This window comes from Rhinatrema bivittatum, chromosome 4, assembly GCF_901001135.1.
Source record: "Rhinatrema bivittatum chromosome 4, aRhiBiv1.1, whole genome shotgun sequence".
Taxonomy (NCBI): domain Eukaryota; kingdom Metazoa; phylum Chordata; class Amphibia; order Gymnophiona; family Rhinatrematidae; genus Rhinatrema; species Rhinatrema bivittatum.
The window spans coordinates 209,316,904-209,337,382 of record NC_042618.1 but is presented as its reverse complement, the minus strand read 5'-3'; the positions used below and the strand labels follow the sequence as shown (position 1 = coordinate 209,337,382).

Genomic DNA, 20,479 nt, shown 5'->3' with positions numbered 1-20,479 from the left:
CACAAATATGGAACTCACACCGCTTCGTTGAATTTCAAACCCAAAAGAATTCAAGAAATCGTTAAAAACCTATCTTTTCTCAAAAGCATTTGCCATCCCAGATACAAATCAATTGTAACCTTAACACATCCATCATTTTTAATTTTGTACTCCAAAGTCATGCGGAACTGATCTTCTTTTCTGTCTCTTGTTTGTAAAGTTTAGTTATTTTAAAATTTTGTTTTATAACTTTTAATCTTTATTATAATTCAAGATTGTATTTTTCATTTTTGTTTATCTTATGAACATTGTACACCGTTTTCATCAATATTTTGTTAGATGGTATATAAATTTTAAATACTACAAGAGTTCTTCATAGTAAAAAATACTACAAGAGTTCTTTATAGTAAAAGGCAATTTTCACTGCAGCACTGGGAAATCTCATGTGAACTTTTTCTTTGTAGTGTGGCCTTTATAACTTCAGAAGAAGATTAAAATGCTTCCGATGTGGAGCTGCGAAATCTGGTGAGAAATTTTAATCTTTAAACATGTTGTAGGGGAATTTTATTCTTGTATACCTATTTATGGTGGAAATATAAATATGGCACAGTTTTACATGGTGAGTTTTCTGCTGTATGTCTTGTTTCTAACCTTATTTATTTGCTTGGTAAGATTCTGAACAGGAAGTACCGCCTGGAGCTCCTGAAGCAATTCAGTCTGTGGATTACTACAGTGACAGTAAGTTAAAGCATACTCTTTGCTCACTTGTTTGAGAGGCTGCAGTTGTAGGAGTGTAACATTTATTTATTTATTGGCATTTATAGGCCGCTGATAGAGGCCCTTAGTGACTTACAGTTCACAAACATAATAAAATAGGACATCTATTCATAAAGGGAGGCTGACTAGCATGGAGACAAAATGAACACGCTTGCTGTTTTTTTGGGTCAATGAATATACTGACTGCATTCAGTTTTTTACAGCAGTGTCTAGCAAGACAGCAACCAGCTACTAGCCAGTACTGCTTATATTGAAGGCATAGTGGTAAACGTAATAAGTATTTTACTTTCCCTGTACATATCCAGATCAGTCCAGACTCCTGGATTTATTCATCTCTGCCAGAAGGTGGAGACAGAGAAAGTTTCACTGACACTGCTTCATAATCTCTGGTGCCACCTGCAGTTCCTCAGTATTTCTCTGTCTCCAGCAGTGGCTGGTGCATAAACCTGCAGTTCTGAGGTCTGGTGAATTTTTTCTTTTTTGGGTGTGAGCCTTTCCTCCCAGGGGTGTTTGTGTCCTGGTGGATCCTTTACTGTTTAGTTGAGGTGGACGAGCTTGGAGCTCTGTGACCTTTTTTGTATGCTCAATCCTTTAGTCCATGGGGTGTAAATCTGGTGGTCCAGATCCCTCCCCTGCTCAGGGCGGCTGGTATCTTTTTTTTTTTTTCCCTTTCTTTCATCGGCTTGCCTTTTTCTTTAAATTTCTGGTTTCAGTTGTTTTTTTTTTTACCTTTTGCTGGACAGCTCTGTTTTCTCCAGAGGAGAGGCTGACTAGAGTTTTAAAGTTTGTTTTAATGAAATAAAAACTGAGGCTGTCTTGTGGGCGGCTCTCTCCCTCCAGTCCCTGTTTGTAGCTGGTGCGTAGGCTCCGTTTTTTGCTCCCGTTTGTGCATGTGTTTGGAGCTTGGCAGGGGGGTTTTCCTGCCTGTTTCAGCATGGTTTGTGGCTGAGTTTGCCACAAACCAGGATTGGTGCGGCTCAGCCACTTTAATTTGTGTAGCCTGCGATGGGGGAGATTTGCCGCCTCCAACTTTCTCCGGCCCACCCGACGGTGGAGGTGGGATGCAGTGCGCTTAGATCTGTTAGTGCCTGCATCCGCAGAGACTGCGCCCTCGCAGCTATCTCAGGTTCCTCTGTACTCCTCTTCTGACTTTTGTTCCCCTGCTGCATGAGGTATATTTAACTCAGCAGGCAGATTTGGGTAGCCAGTCTCACCTCTAGGGGTTTAGAGAGGCGCTCCAGGGCTTGAGCGATCCTGACATTGGAATACTCCACTGGGACAGCATTTGTGGTGTTCTCACAGGACAAGCAGGATGGTTGTCCTCACAAATGGGTGACATCGAGGATGGAACCCACCACGGAAAACTTCTTTCAAAGTTTAAACAGAACTTTGACTGGCCCCTACTGGGCATGCCCAGCAAGGCACTGACCCTGCAGCCAGCAGGGGTCTCCCTTCAGTCTTCTTTTTTCCGCGCAGCAGTTGCCACGCGGTGAAAGGAGCTCTCTAACCACGTTCCTGACAGGAATTTGGAAGTTAATTTCCTAAGAAAATTTGCCCCTCAGGGGTCTCCCTTTGACAAATTTTTAGTCATCTTACGGAACCCGGTAAGTTTTTTGCCTTTTTCCATCGACTACCGTCGATTTTGGCCCTTGAGACCTGTTGGCACTTACCGATCCCCAGCCTAAATTTTGGCTTCAGGCCATGGCAACGGGGTTCCGCCGTTGTCCGGATTGTACCCGGACTATGTCCATCACAGACCCCCACAGGGTTTGTGTAATGTGTTTGGGTAGTGAGCATGATGTCCTGACTTGCACCAAATGTGCCTTAATGACACCCAAGGGTCGCAAAGCCAGGATGGAGAAGATGGGGCTCCTCTTCCATGCACCCACCCACCCCAACGCCATCGATAGCATCGACGTCATCGGAACCGGCACCGTCGAAGTTGTACCATCATCGTCAACCCTCCGGTGACCGTCCGCCATCGATCGCTTCTCGGCCGTCGCCTCCCGTCCCTTCCCCGGATGGGCGAGGGGATCGGAAGGAAAAGCACCGCCATCGGCACAAGTCTCGGCCTGTCGAGGATCCACAGCCATCGACCTCTGCTCAAGCCGAGCCACCGACAAAGAAGCCGCGAACAGACCGGACACCCTCCACGTCTCGTTCGCCGGCATCGAGGAAACCCTCACCCTCCCGGGGTGCGGGGGCCGTGATCCCACCGGTTACGGTGGTCCCTCCGGCCCTGCCTCAGCCTCCCTCTCCCGTCGAGCCGGGTATGGTTACCCCTGGTCTCCGGGCAGAACTGGACCGGCTGGTCCAGGAGGCCATCGAGAAAGCGATGAAGAAATTGCAACCTCCATCGGCACCGTCTCCGGCACCGGTTCCAGTGCCGCCCCCGACACAGACACCGGCACCGGCTTCGCCACCGAGGAGGGAACCGACCACCGAACCGTTGATACAAGCGCTAGCACCGCTACTGAGCCGCATGGAGGCGCTCATGACGGCCCTTCCATCGGTGATTCCAGTACCATCGACAACACCACCGTCTCCGACTGGATTTTCATCGGCAGGAGAAACACCGTTCCGGATTCCCCCTTCCGGGGTGGTTCCATCGGTGCCTTCTGGTATATCTCCACCGATATATCCTTCGGTTCCATCCATTCCACGCCAGGCACCGATTCCATCGGCAGCACCGAAGCCATCGATGCCATTTCTGGTTCCACCTACGGCACCGATTCCACCTCGGTTTCCATCGATGCCTTCAGAGCCTCAGCCAGGTCCATCAGGGCTACAAGCCCCACTTGATCCCTACGATACCTGGGGTGATGATGATGATACATCTTCTGACACAGATTTGCCTTCGCCACCATCTCCTACAGAGAGTAGAAAAAGATCTCCTCCTGAGGATCTATCTTTCATTAATTTTGTGAAAGAGATGTCAGAAGTTGTACCTTTTCAACTACAATCTGAAGCTGATGACAGACACCAGATGATGGAACTCCTTCAATTTCTGGATGCTCCAAAAATCATCGCTTCCATCCCTATACACCAGGTGTTTTTGGATCTGCTCAAGAAAAACTGGGAATCTCCTTCATCAGTGTCACCAGTTAACAAAAAAGCTGACTCCACCTACCTTGTCCAGTCAGCACCAGGTTTCCAAAAACCTCAACTGGATCATCGCTCTGTTGTGGTTGAGTCCGCGCAGAAGAAGGCCAAGCGTCTTAAGCCACACTCTTCCACCCCACCTACCAGGGACAACAAGTTCCTAGATAGTGTTGGACGGAAAGTCTATCATGGAGCTATGTTGATTTCACGCATAGCTTCATATCAACTTTACATGACTCAGTACAACAGAGCCATCCTTAAGCAGATGCAAGACTATGCTGACACGTTGCCAGACCAATACCAACCGCAGCTTCAAGCCCTTCTTCACAAGGGATTTGAGGCAGGGAAGCACGAGATTAGGACTGCCTACGACATATTCGATGCTTCCACAAAAGTTTCAGCCACAGCCATCTCAGCCAGACGTTGGGCTTGGTTAAAATCATCCAACCTTCGCCCAGAGGTTCAAGATCGTCTTGCTGATTTACCCTGCTTAGGCGATAATTTGTTTGAAGAGCAAATTCAGCAGATTGTGGCGGAGTTAAAAGACCACCATGAGACGTTGAAACAACTCTCATCTGTCCCACCTGAGCTGACCTCCAAGCAACCGCAAAAGAAAGACTCTAAGAAGTCATTCTTTCGACCACGCCGTTATTACCCTCCATCGGCCAGGCCTCGTCCAGCTCGATCCTCTACTAGGCCTCAGCCGCGTCAGCCTAGGAAACAAAGGCCTGCTGTAGCCCCTCCTCCTGGGCCTGCGGCTGGCCTTTGACTCCCCTGTAGGGAACACATGCCAAACCCCTCTTCCGGACATCCCTGTAGGAGGTCGACTGTACCATTTTCTACAACCTTGGTTGCAGATCACCTCAGATCAGTGGGTGCTAACAATTATCGCACAGGGTTACCACCTCAACTTCATAACTCTTCCGGCAGACTCCCCGCCTCTTCAAGCGTGGAGTCTATCCACCCATTTGGCTCAATTACAACAGGAAGTATCCCTTCTTCTGCAATCAAATGCTATAGAACCCGTTCCTCCCTCTCAACGAGGCAAGGGATTCTATTCCAGATACTTCCTAATACCAAAGAAATCAGGGGGACTACGTCCCATTTTGGACCTTCGAGCCCTCAACAAATACCTTCAAAAAGAGAAGTTCAAAATGGTAACCCTAGGCGCGCTGCTCCCTCTCCTACAAAGAGGGGATTGGCTGTGCTCTCTCGACCTCAAGGACGCTTATACCCACATTGCGATCACACAATCCCATCGCAAATATCTGCGGTTTCTAGTAGGCCACGACCATTATCAATACCGTGTCCTCCCTTTCGGTCTAGCTTCTGCCCCACGAGTCTTTACCAAATGTCTCGTAGTGGTAGCAGCATTCCTAAGGAAGGAAGGTGTCCACGTCTACCCATACCTGGACGATTGGCTAATCAGGGCCTCCACCCAACAGATAGCTCAATCCTCCCTAAAATTGACTATTCAAACACTCCTTTCCTTTGGGTTTCTCGTCAATTATGAGAAATCTTGCTTAGTCCCGTCTCAAACCTTATCCTTCATTGGGGCAGACTTGGACACCTTACAGGCAAAGGCTTACCTTCCTCTTCAGAGGGTCCACACCCTAATGTCCCTGGCTCGCCAGCTCCAGCCTCCGAACACTGCCACGGCTCGCCAGTTCCTCATTCTCCTAGGGCACATGGCATCCTCGGTTCAAGTCACTCCCATGACCCGACTAGCCATGAGAGTAACACAATGGACTCTACGACACCAATGGATTCAAGCTTTTCAGCCTCTGTCCTCCATAGTCACAGTCACACAAGCGCTGCGCCTATCCTTGACCTGGTGGACGACTCAGGTCAACCTCCTTCAGGGCTTACCCTTTCTTCCACCGGATCCGCAAGTAATCCTAACCACCGACGCTTCTCACATCGGTTGGGGAGCCCATGTGGACGACTTTCAAACCCAAGGGTTATGGTCCAAAGAGGAAGCCGAACACCAGATCAATTTCCTGGAACTTCGAGCAATCCGCTGTGCGCTCCGCACTTTCAAAGATCATCTCTTTCATCAGATAATCTTAATCCAGATGGACAACCAAGTGGCCATGTGGTACATAAACAAGCAGGGAGGCACAGGCTCCTTCCTTCTGTGTCAGGAAGCTGCGCAGATCTGGGCGGAAGCCCTCTCCCACTCCATGTACCTCAGGGCCACTTACCTGCCGGGAGTAGACAATGTATTGGCAGACCAGCTGAGCCGTGTCTTCCACCCACACGAGTGGTCACTCGATCCTCTGGTAGCGACCTCTCTGTTTCACAAGTGGGGTTCTCCCCGCATAGACCTCTTTGCGTCCCCTCAGAACCACAAAGTGGACGATTACTGCTCTCTCATTCGGAGCCAGCACTCTCGGCCGAGGGATGCATTCTCCCTCAAGTGGACAACCGGTCTGCTCTATGCATTCCCTCCACTCCCTCTTGTGTCAAAGACTCTCGTGAAGCTACGCCAGGACGGAGGAACCATGATCCTGATAGCACCTTACTGGCCACGCCAAGTATGGTTTCCAATACTCCAGGATCTCTCCATCCGCAGGCACATTCCTCTGGGAAAGGACCCGCATCTGCTCACTCAAAACGACGGATGCCTCCTCCATCCCAACCTCCAAGTCTTGTCCCTGACGGCATGGATGTTGAAAGGTTAGTCCTTCAGCCTTTCAACCTTTCAGATTCCGTTTCTCGGGTCCTGATAGCTTCACGAAAGCCTTCCACAAGAAAGTCTTACTCATACAAATGGAAAAGGTACACATCATGGTGCACTTCTCAGTCCCTTGATCCCCTTTCCTGTCCAATCTCCAAATTCTTGGACTATTTATGGCATCTCTCTGAATCAGGTCTTAAAACCTCTTCTATCAGAATGCATGTCAGTGCGGTAGCCGCCTTCCATAAGGGTATTGGGGGTAATCCTATTTCAGTACAACCCCTAGTAACACGCTTTCTTAAGGGCTTGCTCCATCTAAAGCCGCCCTTGCGTCCTCCGGCCCCATCCTGGGACCTTAACCTGGTTCTTGGTCGTCTTATGAAACCTCCTTTCGAACCTCTGCACTCCTGTGACTTTAAATATCTCACTTGGAAAGTGTTATTCCTTTTGGCTATTACTTCAGCTCGCAGGGTTAGTGAATTACAGGCCCTAGTTACCTATCCGCCTTACACTAAGCTCCTGCAGGACCGGGCGGTACTCCGCACTCACCCTAAATTTTTACCTAAGGTAGTTTCTGAGTTTCATATCAATCAATCCATCATACTACCTATCTTTTTTCCCAGGCCCCACTCCAACTCTGGAGAGCAGACCCTGCATACCCTAGACTGTAAACGAGCTCTAGCTTTTTACCTAGACCGTACAGTTTCCCATAGGAAGAGCACTCAATTATTCGTCTCTTTCCATCCTAATAAGTTAGGACAACCTGTGGGTAAGCAGGCTCTTTCCTCCTGGTTGGCGGACTGCATTTCTTTTTGCTATGAGCAAGCTGGCATTCCTTTTCAAGACCGTGTTAAAGCACACTCTGTGAGGGCCATGGCGACGTCAGTGGCACACCTTCGATCCTGACATCTGCAAAGCTGCAACCTGGAGTTCTCTCCATACCTTTGCAGCCCATTATTGTTTGGACAAGGCTGGAAGACAGGACTCCATCTTCGGCCAGTCTGTCTTGCGTAACCTTTTTCCAACCTGATGTACCAACACCCTTCCACCTACCCGGTTGGGTGCGGATGCCCTTTCCCAAATTTCTCCTCACTTATTGTGCCTGCTGCACACCGTTGGGTACATTTGGTGCAAGTCGGGACATCCTCAGCTCGGTACTCACCCATTTGTGAGGACAACCATCCTGCTTGTCCTGTGAGAAAGCAAATGTTGCTTACCTGATGTAACAGGTGTTCTCACAGGACAGCAGGATGTTAGTCCTCACGAAACCCGCCCGCCTCCCCGCGGTGTTGGGTTCGTTTTATTCTTACTTTCTAGGCACTGCCTGTAGCTTTGAAAATCAGACTGAAGGGAGACCCCTGCTGGCTGCAGGGTCAGTGCCTTGCTGGGCATGCCCAGTAGGGGCCAGTCAAAGTTCTGTTTAAACTTTGACAGAAGTTTTCCGTGGTGGGCTCCATCCTCGATGTCACCCATTTGTGAGGACTAACATCCTGCTGTCCTGTGAGAACACCTGTTACATCAGGTAAGCAACATTTGCTTTCTGGGTTTGCTGAGGCAGACTCTGATGACTTGGTTGGGTCTCAGGGGGACCTCGTGATACAGGAGGCCTGACCTCTTGGGAGAAGAGATAAGATGGTTGTGGGGCTATGATAGAGGTCTTTAAAATCATGAAAGGTCTAGAACGGGTAAATGTGAATCGGTTATTTACTCTTTCAGATAATAGGACTAAGGGGCACTCCATGAAATTTGAAGCAGCACATTTAAAACTAATTGAAGAACATTTTTTCACTCAGCGCACAGTTAAGCTCTGGAATTTGTTGCCAGAGGAGGTGGTTAGTGCAGTTAGTGTAGCTGGGTTTAAAAAAGGTTTGGAGAAGTTCTTGGAGAAGTTCATTAACTTCTATTAATCAAGTTGACTTAGGGAATAGCCACTGCTATTACTGGCATCAGTAGCTTGGGTACTTGCCAGGTACGTGTTGCCTGGATTGGCCACTATTGGAAACAGGATACTGGGCTTTGATGGACCCAGTATGGCAATTTCTTATGTTCTTATGTAGAGTGGGCATTAGCGGAGGAAGCCTTTCAGCTCATAGTGGAGTACTGGAGACGCCTGTATATAGACTTGCTGACAACTTCTGGCAATGTGAAAGTTCTGTGGTTCTTCAGTCATAGAAGGGATCCAAAAGCTCTGGGCATCGATGTTCTCGTTCAGGTGCGGCCACAGGGCGTGGTGTTATACCTTCCCGCCCTGACCTCGGAGAAGCAGAATTGTTTGGAAGATTGCAAGTCAGGCTGACACCGTAGTTTTGGAAGCTTCGGATTGGCCCCAGTGGCATTGGTATGCAGATCTGCAGAGACTGCTGGTCGGCAGTTCCCTCAGACTGCTACTTTGGAAGGATCTGTTGCAGCAGGGACTCATTCTGTACGACGATTGGTCAATTTTGTCTTATGGTTTTGCTCTTAAGAGGGCTTCATTGAAGTATGGTTATTCTGCTGGAGAGATTTCCACTTTGCCTTCGCCAGAAAAGTTTCTGTGTTTCTGGCTTACGTCAGGCTGGAGAGTTTTTGAGGCCTGGTGCGAGGAGCAAGGTTTTCAAAGTAGAAATTCCATTAATTTGGGAATTTTTACAGGAAGGATTGCGTAAAGGCTTGGCCCTTAACACCTTGAAGATTCAAATGTAGGCTCTCCCTTGTTATAAGGGGTGAGTCAAAGGAATGCCTTTGGCTTCCCATCCAGATGTGTCCCAGTTCTTGAAGGGAGATAAGCATCTTTGTCCTCTCTTGCGGCTGCCGGTGCCTCTGTGGGACCTTAATCTGGTCCTGAATTTCTTGATGGGTCTTACTTTTCAGCTACTATGTGGCCTTTCCTTGCAGCTGCTTACCTTGAAGACTGTTTTTCTATTGGCAATCTGTTCTGCACGTTGGGTTTCCGAACTGCAGGCTCTTTCTTGCTGTGTGATTCTGGGGGTGGTGCAGCTTCAGACTGTACCATCCTTTTTGCCCTTTTTAAATATTGGGGTTACATTCCAGTCTTCAGGTACAATGGATGATTTTAATGATAGGTTACACATTTTTACTAATAGGTCTGAAATTTCATTTTTTAGTTCCTTCAAAACCCTGGGGTATACCATCTGGTCCAGGTGATTTACTACTCTTCAGTTTGTCAATCAGGCCTACCACATCTTCTAGGTTCACCGTGATTTGGTTCAGTCCATCTGAATCATTACCCATGAAAACCTTCTCCAATACAGGTATCTCCTCAACATCCTCTTCAGTAAACACTGAAGCAAAAAAATCATTTAATCTTTCCGCGATGGCCTTATCTTCTCTAATTGCCCCTTTAACCCGTCGGTCCATCTGTCTACACTAAGGAAAACGAAATTATCAGATAAGTAATTTCTCCATTTTGCTCCACCCTGGCCTTGAAGTGGGTTAACTATTTCTTGAAGGTGACCCAGTTCAGGATGGCAACAGTAGGATCAGTTGTGTTAGAGGTGCAGGGAAAAGGTATCTCTGACCACTCTGGATTTGATGAAAGCCTGTCTTCATATTCCAGTTCAGAAGACTTCTGCGTTTTCTGCATTTTTTGTAGTGCTGGGGCAGCATCTTCAGTTTTAGACTCTAACCTTTAGGTTAGAAACAGCCCCGAAAACCTTTTCAAAGGTGTTGCTGGTGGTGGCAGCAGAGACACTGTACAAGAAGGGTAATTTGATACTCCTTTATCTGGATGATTGGCTGATATGAGTGAAATCCTTCAGGAAGGCATTTTAGCTTCCCAGCAAGTGGTTTAATTACTATAGCAATTGGGGTGTATTATCATTTTTCCTGAGAATAATCTTATGCCATCTCAGACACTGGATTATTTGTGAATAAGAAATAGGAAGTAGATGGTATGTGTACATCTAATGGAACAAGTGTTCAGATGTGGGGCCAGATCCAGGCATTGAGGGTAACCAGGAATCAGATGATGTGGTCCTACTTCAGGACTCTCGGATCTATGGTGGCAGCCTTGGAGCCAGTGCTAGATGTGAGATTATACATGTGGCTGCTTCAGAGGTTTGCTTTCCAGGTGGGATTCCCACGCCCAACGGTAATTTGTGAGACTACCGTTGCTGAAGGAGACAAGACAGAACGCACAATAGTGGTTAGACAACAAGCAATTGGAACGATGAGTGTGTTTGGTGACCCTAGTCTGGATCATTCTGATGCAGATGCCAGTTTCTTGGGCTGGGGAGGAAGAGTGCACTGTCAGAAGCTCTTGGTGCAGGGACAGAAGACCCCCGAAGAAGCAAGCTGGTCCATCAACTGCGTGAAAGCCAGGGTGCTTAGGTTGACTCTCCTTGACTTTATGCCTTGGATAATGGGGCAAGTGATCAGGGTAATGTCTGACAATGCAATGCATTAGTGTTCATGAAAAATCAAGCAGAAGCTTGAAGGCCTCATATGTCTTTAAAGATAAATGTCCTTCATAGGGCAAAATTAATTTTCAGGTTTGTTGGTGTTTCACATAGATGTGGGTATAGTTCAAGTGGATTAAGTCAGTCATGTACACCCAGGGAAATGGTTTCCGTTTTCAAAGAGCCTTTGACAAAATTGTTGTGAAGTGGGGGAGGCCAGACTGGGATCTGATTGTGACCAGTCAGAATGCTAAAGTGTGCAGATTTTCAGCTGAAAGAGATGGTGGTTCGGCTGGAATCAGTGCCCTGGTTCAACGTTTTTCCTTCTCGGCCTATGATACATTTCTTTGAAAAATCACAGAGCATCCATGGCTGGTACTGCTGTTGGCTCCGAACAGTAGGGATCCCCAGCATCTGCTGTTTGATAGCTCTCTAAGAATTCAGTCTCACAGGGATTTCGTTTGCCAGGATCTGATGTCAAAGAATCAGATCTGTTTTGTCTTATGGTTTAGCCCTTAGGAGGGCACAATTAATGAAGGGTTACTCCCAAGCTGGGGTGACTATGCTACTGAAAGCTAGAAAATTCTCCACTTCCTTTGCTTATGTTGGGTTTGGAAAGTTTGAGGATTAATGCCCTGGTGTCAAGTGTACCCCAGGGGCCACACCTGTTCTATTGATTTTGGAATTGTTACAGGAAGGCCTCTATGGGGTTGGCTCTTAATATGATGAAGGTGCAAGTAGTGGCTCTCTTGCTGTAGGTTTCGAATTGGTGGTAGTTTGCTATTTTCTCATCTGGATAACTCTGTTCTTGAGGGGCATTAAGCATATTAGTACTCTACTCTGGATTACGGTTCCACCTTGGGACCTGAACTTAGTTTTATCATTGTTAGCAGTTTGCTATTTTTACGGTTATTTCCTTAAGGCTATTTACATTGAAGATGGTCTTCCTAATCGCTGTTTTGTTCAGCTCAGAGAGAATCTGATTTGCAAGTGTTGTCTTGCAGGGAACCTTTCTTATTCATTACAAAGGAAAGTGTCCAGATGTGTGCATTTCCCTCCTTCCTTCCAAAGGTCATTTCAGGTTTATGATTTTTGTATTTAATTTAAAATGTTAGTATATTTACAGTTTACATTTTATGCTGTATGTTTTATGTACATAGCTTAGTTCAATTTTATTTGTAATTTGCGGTTTATAAGTTTTATAAATTAAAAACATTTCAGATGGACCAGTCAGTCTCTCTGCCTTACAGAAAGGCGGGTTCTGAAGACTACATGCTCTTACCTCCCTTTTGAAGTGAGGATACTTTTATGATATCTCAAGGTCACTAGTGTCTTCAGACGCTCTGTTCAACGTTGCTCTGTATGGTGGAACAAGGAAGGGTAAAGCAGCCTCTAGGGTTATGGTGGCACACTGGATTAAGTAGGTAATTATAGCAGCTGAATTCCAGCATTCCCTTTTCGAAGCAGGTGCAGGCAGTTTCTTGGGCAGTGTGGCAAATAGTTTTTGCTTTGTAGATCTATAAAGCGGTAACGTGGTCGTCTTTGCATACCTTTTCTAGGCATTACAACCTGGATGTCAGAGCTTGAGAGGAGGCTTCCTTTGCTTTGGTGGTGGTACGAGGGGCTGGGGCAGCATTCAGTCCTATCATGGAGTAGCTTGGGTACATCCCACTGGTCTGACTTGGATGTAGAGGAAGGTGAAATTACTTATCTGATAATTTCCTTTAATACAGCCAGACCAAGCCAGTGCCCTCTGTATGCTGCTGGATTATACATTACGTGCCTTTCACGGGAATTTACTTGTAGACAGGTAAATGGAGTTGAGGACCAGAATGAATTTATATACTTTGCAGGTGAGTTATTTCTGTTTAAAAAAAAAAAGTCACTTAAACTGACCATATTGTTGATAGTTGAGGGTATTGAACTTGTCCACAATTTGCTTTTACAGGAATATTGGCAGGCTTGTCAGCCCAGAGGTATATAAGGAATGACATCAGTAAGCCTATTGATCTGTCCTCCATCTGTTGGTTAGCATGCATAATCCATTGATCTGGCCTGACTGTATTAAAGGCAAGGAAGTTATAAGATAAGGAATTTCAAAATTTGGATACTAACTTTCACCATTTAGGTCTGCAAACTTGTCCTGTCACCAGGTGAAGAAACATTCAGTGAATGTGAAGTGGATTAAAATTTCCAACTGTTATTTCCATGTTCAGGTATTAAACCTGTATGTGAATATTTCTGCAGAGGATTCACTACAGAGTTAATATTGTTAACACGTTTGGTGTGATAACTGGATTTTGATGGTGTAAATTGTCACAGCTCTGGAAAACCTTTTGTTCTTGTGTGAGCCAATGCCCTCTCATGATAAATAGTGTTCTGAGGTGATCCTTATGGGAAATGAACATGCATTGCACTACTCAGAATGATGCAGCACAACATAATTTGAACCTTCCAATGGTTAACATCCCTGTTATAGTATGTGGAAGCACCTCTGTCACCCAGTAGCCACCAACTTTTACTTACAGCTATTTTATTTGATCCCAGTTGGTGGAATTGAAAGCAGCATGTAACCTTTTTTGGGTTTTGTTCCTTTTGCAGCAATTATCCTGCGGAACATTGCTCCTCACACAGTAGTGGATGCCATCATGAATGCACTATCACCATACGCCTCATTAGCTGTTAGCAACATTCGTCTCATCAAAGATAAGCAGACTCAGCAGAACCGAGGCTTTGCCTTTGTACAGCTTTCTTCAGCACTGGTGAGGGCCTTATCTGTTTTCAAAAATTATCAGTGAATAAAGCTATTAAAATGACTTCTTATGACCTTTTCTTTCCTGAACATACCCAGATCAGTCCAGACCAGTAGGTTTATGCATGCCTACCAGCAGATGGAGGCAGAGAACAAAACTTTGAGGCACTGTTACATAACCGAGCGTGCCACCTGCAGTCCCATAGCATTTCTCTGTCTCCCGCAGATGATAGAGGTGCAAACCTGCAGTCCTGATTGATCGGCAGTTGGAAATTTGGGAGCTGCTCCTCAAGGTGCCAGGTTCCTTAGTGGGTCACCCCTCGAGTTGAGCCGGGTGAATGAGGAGGTTGGATACCCCTGGCTGTAGATGCCTGTGGATTCCAGGGCCCCTGATAGCCAGGGGGCTGGCTCCCTCATCGTTCCCTGAGGTCCCCTTCTCTCCGCCACTGCTTCCCTCAGGGAAGTATCCCTTTAAGGGTCTGTCTTCTTTTGATTTTTTTCTGATAGTAAAGTTTTTGTTTAAAAAAAAAAAAGTAGTTTTTCCTTTGGTTTGTTTGCGGAGGGCCTGCTAGGAGAGTCGGCTTGCGGTGCAGGACCAGGGTGGACGACTTGGGTGAGTGCAGTGTCATTGGAGGAAGGGGGAGTGGTACTGGCCGACATTCTGCAGGGAGGCTTCTGGATGGGGCCCAATCGCACCAGCACACCGTGGTTTTCTGTGATTTGGGCATTTGGGGCTGTTTTTAGCCACGCACTGCTGCCTGCCTTTGCTCCGACCACATGCTTGAGGGCTTCCCTGGCGGTGGCTGGCCATGATTTCGGGCCGTTTGGAGTCCTTTTCGCGCTCTTATGCTTACTTCCCCTGTCGACCTCCCGCACACCTTTAGGGATCGCGCAACAATGCGGCCTAACTGGTCACGTGGGGCGTCCTTCCTGGACAGCAGCGTTTTCTGCGTAGTGATCGGGAATGTCGGAGAAACCTTGGGGAGAACCCTGTAGGGCCTGCAGTGCCTGGTCTGCCCACCTCTCTCCTCTTTCCCTGTGCACTACCTGTACTTCAGGGTAGGGGGGGAGGGAGCCTCTGTTAAGACCCGGCGGCCCCCTCAGTCTGCGGGGCCCGTGGTGGGGGCCAAAGTGAGGTCCTCTGCCCCTGCAGTTCCCAAGGGGGGGGGATCCCAACCATGGGGTTCCAGCCGGGGGGCTCTGGTGACTTTCCTCTGCCTTTTTCTCCTGTGGCACAGGGGCGTGAGGATGGCGTTGAGGAGGCAGTCTCCGAGCCCAGTAGCCCTAAGGGAGTTACGGAGGGTCTGGAGAGCTTTTCTCCAGAATTTGTTTTGCTGATGCATGAGGCCTTCCTTGCAAGGAAGGTAGCTAAGCGGAGGACAATGAAGAGGCCTTGTGGGTCCTCCAAGGAACCTCTGACGTTCGCAGGGGCAGCTTCGGTGCGGCATCGCAGGGTGCGGGCTGTGCATACCGATACATCCCCGAGAGATCTGGAGGACTCTGACCCACAAGAATAGGGGACACCCTCTCCGCTACGGAGCTCGAGGGGGACCCAGACGCGGACCAGACTCCAGGCTTGGATGGGAGCAGGGAGGAACCGGACCTCACGGATGCGGCTGGCGCAGAGGGGGATGACCCCCAGGTGGTGCGCTTGTTTAAGAAGGAAAAGCTCAGACCACTTATTCCTCAGTTCTTGGAGGAACTGGGTGTCAAGCTCACTCAGGAGGAGTCTGACAACTAGGGCGTTAACCTGATACTTGATAGTCTGTGGGGTCCCCCCAGTGCCTTTCCCATTCTGAAGAAGATCCAGAAGTTCAATTGGAACTCACTGGAAGTGGGCTTGAAGGTTGGAAGGGCCATGGCTAAGCTGTACCCCCTCTTACAGAGGCACTTGAATCAACTTAAAACGCCAGTCGATACAGCAGTATCTGCGGTGACAAAAAAAAACTATGATTCTGGTGGCGGGGGCAGCTACCCTCAAGGATATCCAGGTTAGTAAGCTGGAAGTTCAATTGAAGCTCATACTTGAGGTGTCGGTGTTGTCTCCAGATGGCAGTGTGCGTTAGTATGATGCAGCGTGCTTGTTTGTGCTGGATCCAGAAGCCGCAAGAGTAGGCATCTCTAGGTGTGCTATCCCCCACACAGGCGGCCCGTCTGGAGGCGGGGTGTGTTATGTGGCAGATGCCTTATATGATTTGGTGTGCACCACGGCTAGAAGTATGGTTTCGGTGGTGGTGGCTCTTATGGTTGAGCAATTGGTCAGCAGACGTCTAAAGATTCAGTTATGTATTCTCCCCTTTAAGGGAAAGCTTCTTTTTGGGAAGGACCTGGACCAGCTCATGAAGTGCCTGGGTGAAACTAAGCGCAGTCACCTACTGGAAGATAAGAGCACCAAGAAGAACTTTTTCCGCTTGTCCTCATTTTCGAGAATCAAGGTGGTTTTGGGCCGGTAGAGGCTCCCCTTCCACGGGACAAAAGTAATCATCGAATCCTCAGCGTTCCTTTCGGGGGGGAATCCAATAGAGGAGTATTATAACCCCTTGCCCCTGATGCAGGAGGCCAGGTCCAGTCTGGCATGGAGGCTGTCTTGGCCCAGTTTGGACAAGGGCATTCCTCTTGAATTTTCGGATTGGGTGGTGATGACCACTGATGACAGCCTCAAAGGCTGGGGAAGTGTGCTTGGGACACTCGGCCCAGGGTCTCTGGTTGATGCCAGAGAAAACTTGGTGTATCAATGTCTGGAAACGAGGGCAGTGTGCAGGGCTTTGGAGGTGTTCCTGGTTCAGGATCGAATGGTACGAGCATTGGTCAATGCAATGTCTCGGAGAACATCAACCGCAAAGGAGGAACAAGGAAGTCACACTGGCTTGGGAAGCTTAACTGTTTTAGGTGGCCTGAAGGGAATGCGGCCTCTCATGTCACAGGAGTAGACAACGTGCAGGCCAGATGTCTTAAGTCGACAACAACTAGATCCAGTGGAATGGGAACTGCCCCTGGAAACCTGGAACCACATTTGTGCCAGATGGAGTGTTCCTCAACTGGATCTCATGGCAAAAGCGGCCAACTCGAAGAGGTTACGGTTCTTCATTCGAAGACTAGAAGTCAGGTTGGTGGGCCTGGATGCTCTAGTATGATGTCGGCTGACTGGGATTCACCTTTGTGTTCCCTCCGTGGCCGCTCATCAGGCAAGTGCTATGTTGCATAGAGGCGCATCCAGGACCAGTGGTTCTGGTCGCACCGTCTGTGGTTCACTGACTTAGTGTGTCTGTTTGGCAGAGGACAGTCTCCCCTGGCTGGCTTATCTGCAGGGCCTGCTGCGGCAGGGTCCCATATTTTCGGATTGTGAGGATTGCTTTTGTCTCGTGGTTCGGCTTTGGAGAGGCGGTGACTGTGCATGAAGGGTTATTCGGAGTTTATTTCCACACTTCTTTGGGCTCAACAACCTGCTACTTCCATGGCTTTTATCAGTATGTGGAAGGTTTTTGAGTCCTGGTGCAGTCAGCAGAGAGTTGATACTCTGCTAGCTTCTGTTGCGTGGATTTTATCCTTTCTGCAACACGTTCTGTCCAAAGGCCTGGCTTATAGTTCGCACCAAGTATAGATTTCAGCTCTGGGTTGTCTCGGGCAATGAGCAGGGCAGGCTGTTGGCCTCTCATTCTGATATCACTCGTTTCCTAAAGGGAGTGAAGTATTTGAAGCTGCTGGTTCGCAAGCTATGTCTGGTCTGGAATCTCAACTTGATCTTGAGGGTTCCCTGTGAGCCCCCTTTTGAACCTTTGAATCGAGCCTCCTTGAAGGATCTTACTGTAAAGATGGTGTTTCTGGTCGCAGTCTGTTCGGCCAGATGTATTTCAGAGCTTCAGGCTCTTGCTAGATTGACTTGACTTCAGTATTTCTACTGACAAGGTGTCTTTGAGTACGGTACCTTCATTTTTGCCAAAGGTGTTTTCTGTTTTCCATGTGAATCAAACAGTGGAGTTGCCAGGGTTCTCAGACTGGTCTAGGGATCTGACAATGGGGAGAGATCTTCACCTTTTTGGATGCTTGGGTGCTTCTGCAGTACCTGAAGGTTACCAGCCCTTTCAGACGGTAGGATCATCTTTTTGTCTTGCTGGGTGGAGCCAGGAAAGGGGAGAAAGCATCGAAGGCCACTTTGACTTGCTTGTTGAAAGAGGCTATTTCTTTGGCCTGTATTGCTAAGGGTTGTGTGGTCCCGAGCGGCCTTAAGGCGCATTCTACTAGAGCACAGGCGGCCTCTTGGGCGGAGTGTCAGTTTGTTTCTCCTTCATACTTTCACCATGCATTACCAATTGGATGTTCAGGCTCCAGAGGATACGACTTTCAGTGAAAGTGTGCTGAGAGCAGGTCTTTTGGGTTCCCGCCCAGTGTAGGATTGCTTTGGTACATCCCACTGGTCTGGACTGATCTGGGTATGTTTAGGAAAAGAAAATTGGTTCTTACCTGCTAATTTTCATACCTGTAATACCACAGATCAGTCCAGAGGCCCACACCCATTTCAGATTCCGAAAGACTGCCTTGAGATGTAATGTTTTGCTGAAGAAAGAATTTTGTTCTATTGCAGATGCTCTTGAACGAGCAGGTTCCGAGGTAGTTTAGTGGTTTTTGCTTTTCCGTTATGGGCGAGTGGTTGGCTGTTGTGTTTTGGGTTCCAACCCCCTTCGCCCTTTAGTAAGGTTAGTTGTTTGGGCTTGGGTACAGGCCAATACTGAGAGGACTGCAGGTGGCACTGTCTGTTATGTAGCAGTGCCCGACATTTTGTTCTCTGCACAACACACTGGTCTGGACTGATCTGTGGTATTACAGGAATGAAAATTAGCAGATAAGAACCAATTTTCCTATCAGTGTAGCAGGCAAGCAAATATGGTATTCAAGTGTTACTTTCAATTTGAGATAGAGGCCTTAGAAATAAAATTTAAAAAAAAGATTTGTCAGACCAAAACCAGTATTTTTTTTACAGTATATCATAGAATGTTTTGCTCTTTTCCAAATACCCATGAATATATTGGTGAGAACATTTCTTTATTCTTTCTGTGGACTCAGGGCCTCATTTATTAAGATGCCTTTCTCTTTCTGTGTCTTTGGGGAATTAAAATCAGTAAGTCAGGCCCTTAGAAGTGACACCTCAAAGCAGAAGTCCTAAAAGTTGCCATTCAGAATTGGTCTTAGGATGGCTTGGCAGCTCAGTGGCAGTCCTGTATGCTGCTATGCAGAGAATCCCAGGGTAAGCCTTCTGCATTCTGGGTCAAGTGAAGATGCTGCAGGGGGAAGAGGAAGTCTTGGTCATTAAGGTTAACACCTGGTGGCTTGATTTGGATCCTGTGAGGAGCCCTGGGAAATGGCTCCTGGCCTCAGAACCATTGCTGAAATGATCAGACAAGGAATAATAAGGTGGGTTTATAAAAATGAGGAGAAAATCCCTAAGTAGTTGTGAATGGAAGCTCATTTCACCAGAAATCCAGTCCTGGTTCAGAATGAGCTGAAAGGAAGACCTACAGGCCAAAAAAAAGTGTACTGTTTATAAATGTTTTTAAAATGTAGTGTAGCTGCATGACTTACAAAGTAAACCTTGCTGAAACTGTACACTAATGAAGCTTCCAAATCAGTATTATAAATTATATGTATTCACCATCACTTTGAGTCTGAAGTGTTGGAATATTAGGTATTAAAGTAATTTGTCCCATAGCCAAACTAACTTGCCTTGTTTACTCCTTTAGGAGGCATCTCAGCTATTACAGATACTGCAGACACTTCATCCACCCCTCAAAATTGATGGCAAAACCATTGGTGTTGATTTTGCAAAGAGTGCAAGAAAGTAAGCAATTAGCTTTTCATTCATAATTAGAGATTTTCTTTTGTCCATAGGTTCTAATCCTCTCAACTTCCCCCCCTTGCCACACACATACATATACCTTTATGTGAGATTAAATCATTTTTTTGCCCTGGGGAGGTACAAAGCAGCTTTTATCAAATGGACTTCTTCAAAACGTTAACTTTAAAAAAAAAAACAAACTTACTTTATACTATTACAAAAATATGCAAAATTTGATGTATAATATTGCATTGTTCTAGTATTTCAGAGCTTTGTTCATTCTGTTGATTTTGACTTAAGTGTTCTTAAAATACTATGTTTAATTCTAGTCTCCACAAAGCAAAAGGATATTGAGTAATAAGGGGCAAGAATAGTTTCTCAGGTTATACCCAGATTGACTTGACTGAAAATAAATAGCCTGAAGCTGAGGACATTAAGGGATATGAAAAACATGTTGATTTTTAAGTGAAAATTGCAATTCATGCACAGCATTCTTTTGACTTGTGATTTGTCCACTGGTGCTGAGGTGCTAGTGTATGAGCAACATTTGCTAAAACTGTCTTGCAGTGAATAAATCTGCAATAGTCTGTGTGAGTAGTATTAGATACAAAAAGGTGCATGTAGTCAAACAGGTTAGACTCATCCCTTCACAGTTAAAATGTAGGGAACAACCTAGGGTGAATCAATATATCCTAGTATTGTACCTGGCAGTAGAAAGCAATGTGGCCCTTGGATTTTCAGATGACGTGAACATGTCCATTCCCTGTACATACCCGGATCAGTCCAGATGCCTGGGTTCATCTCCCCCTATCAGCAGATGGAGACAGAGAAAAAAAAACCTCGCTGACACCGTATCTAAGCAACCGTGCCACCTGCAGTTCATCAGTATTTCTCTGTCTCCAGTAGATGGAAGAGGCTGTTAATCCCGCAGTTCTGCAGTTGACTAATTTTTTCAGCTAATT

The 20,479-nt window shown here is 46.9% G+C and overlaps 1 protein-coding gene across 1 annotated transcript in view; it reads left to right on the top strand.

The window, feature by feature from the left end:
* The window catches only part of RBM5 (RNA binding motif protein 5), a 255,667-nt gene that overhangs the window by 91,453 nt on the left and 143,735 nt on the right, over nt 1-20,479 (top strand). The window contains 4 exon segments of the mRNA XM_029599640.1: nt 444-504; nt 652-717; nt 13,537-13,697; nt 19,423-19,520. Coding sequence (XP_029455500.1) covers nt 444-504; nt 652-717; nt 13,537-13,697; nt 19,423-19,520 — 386 coding nt within the window.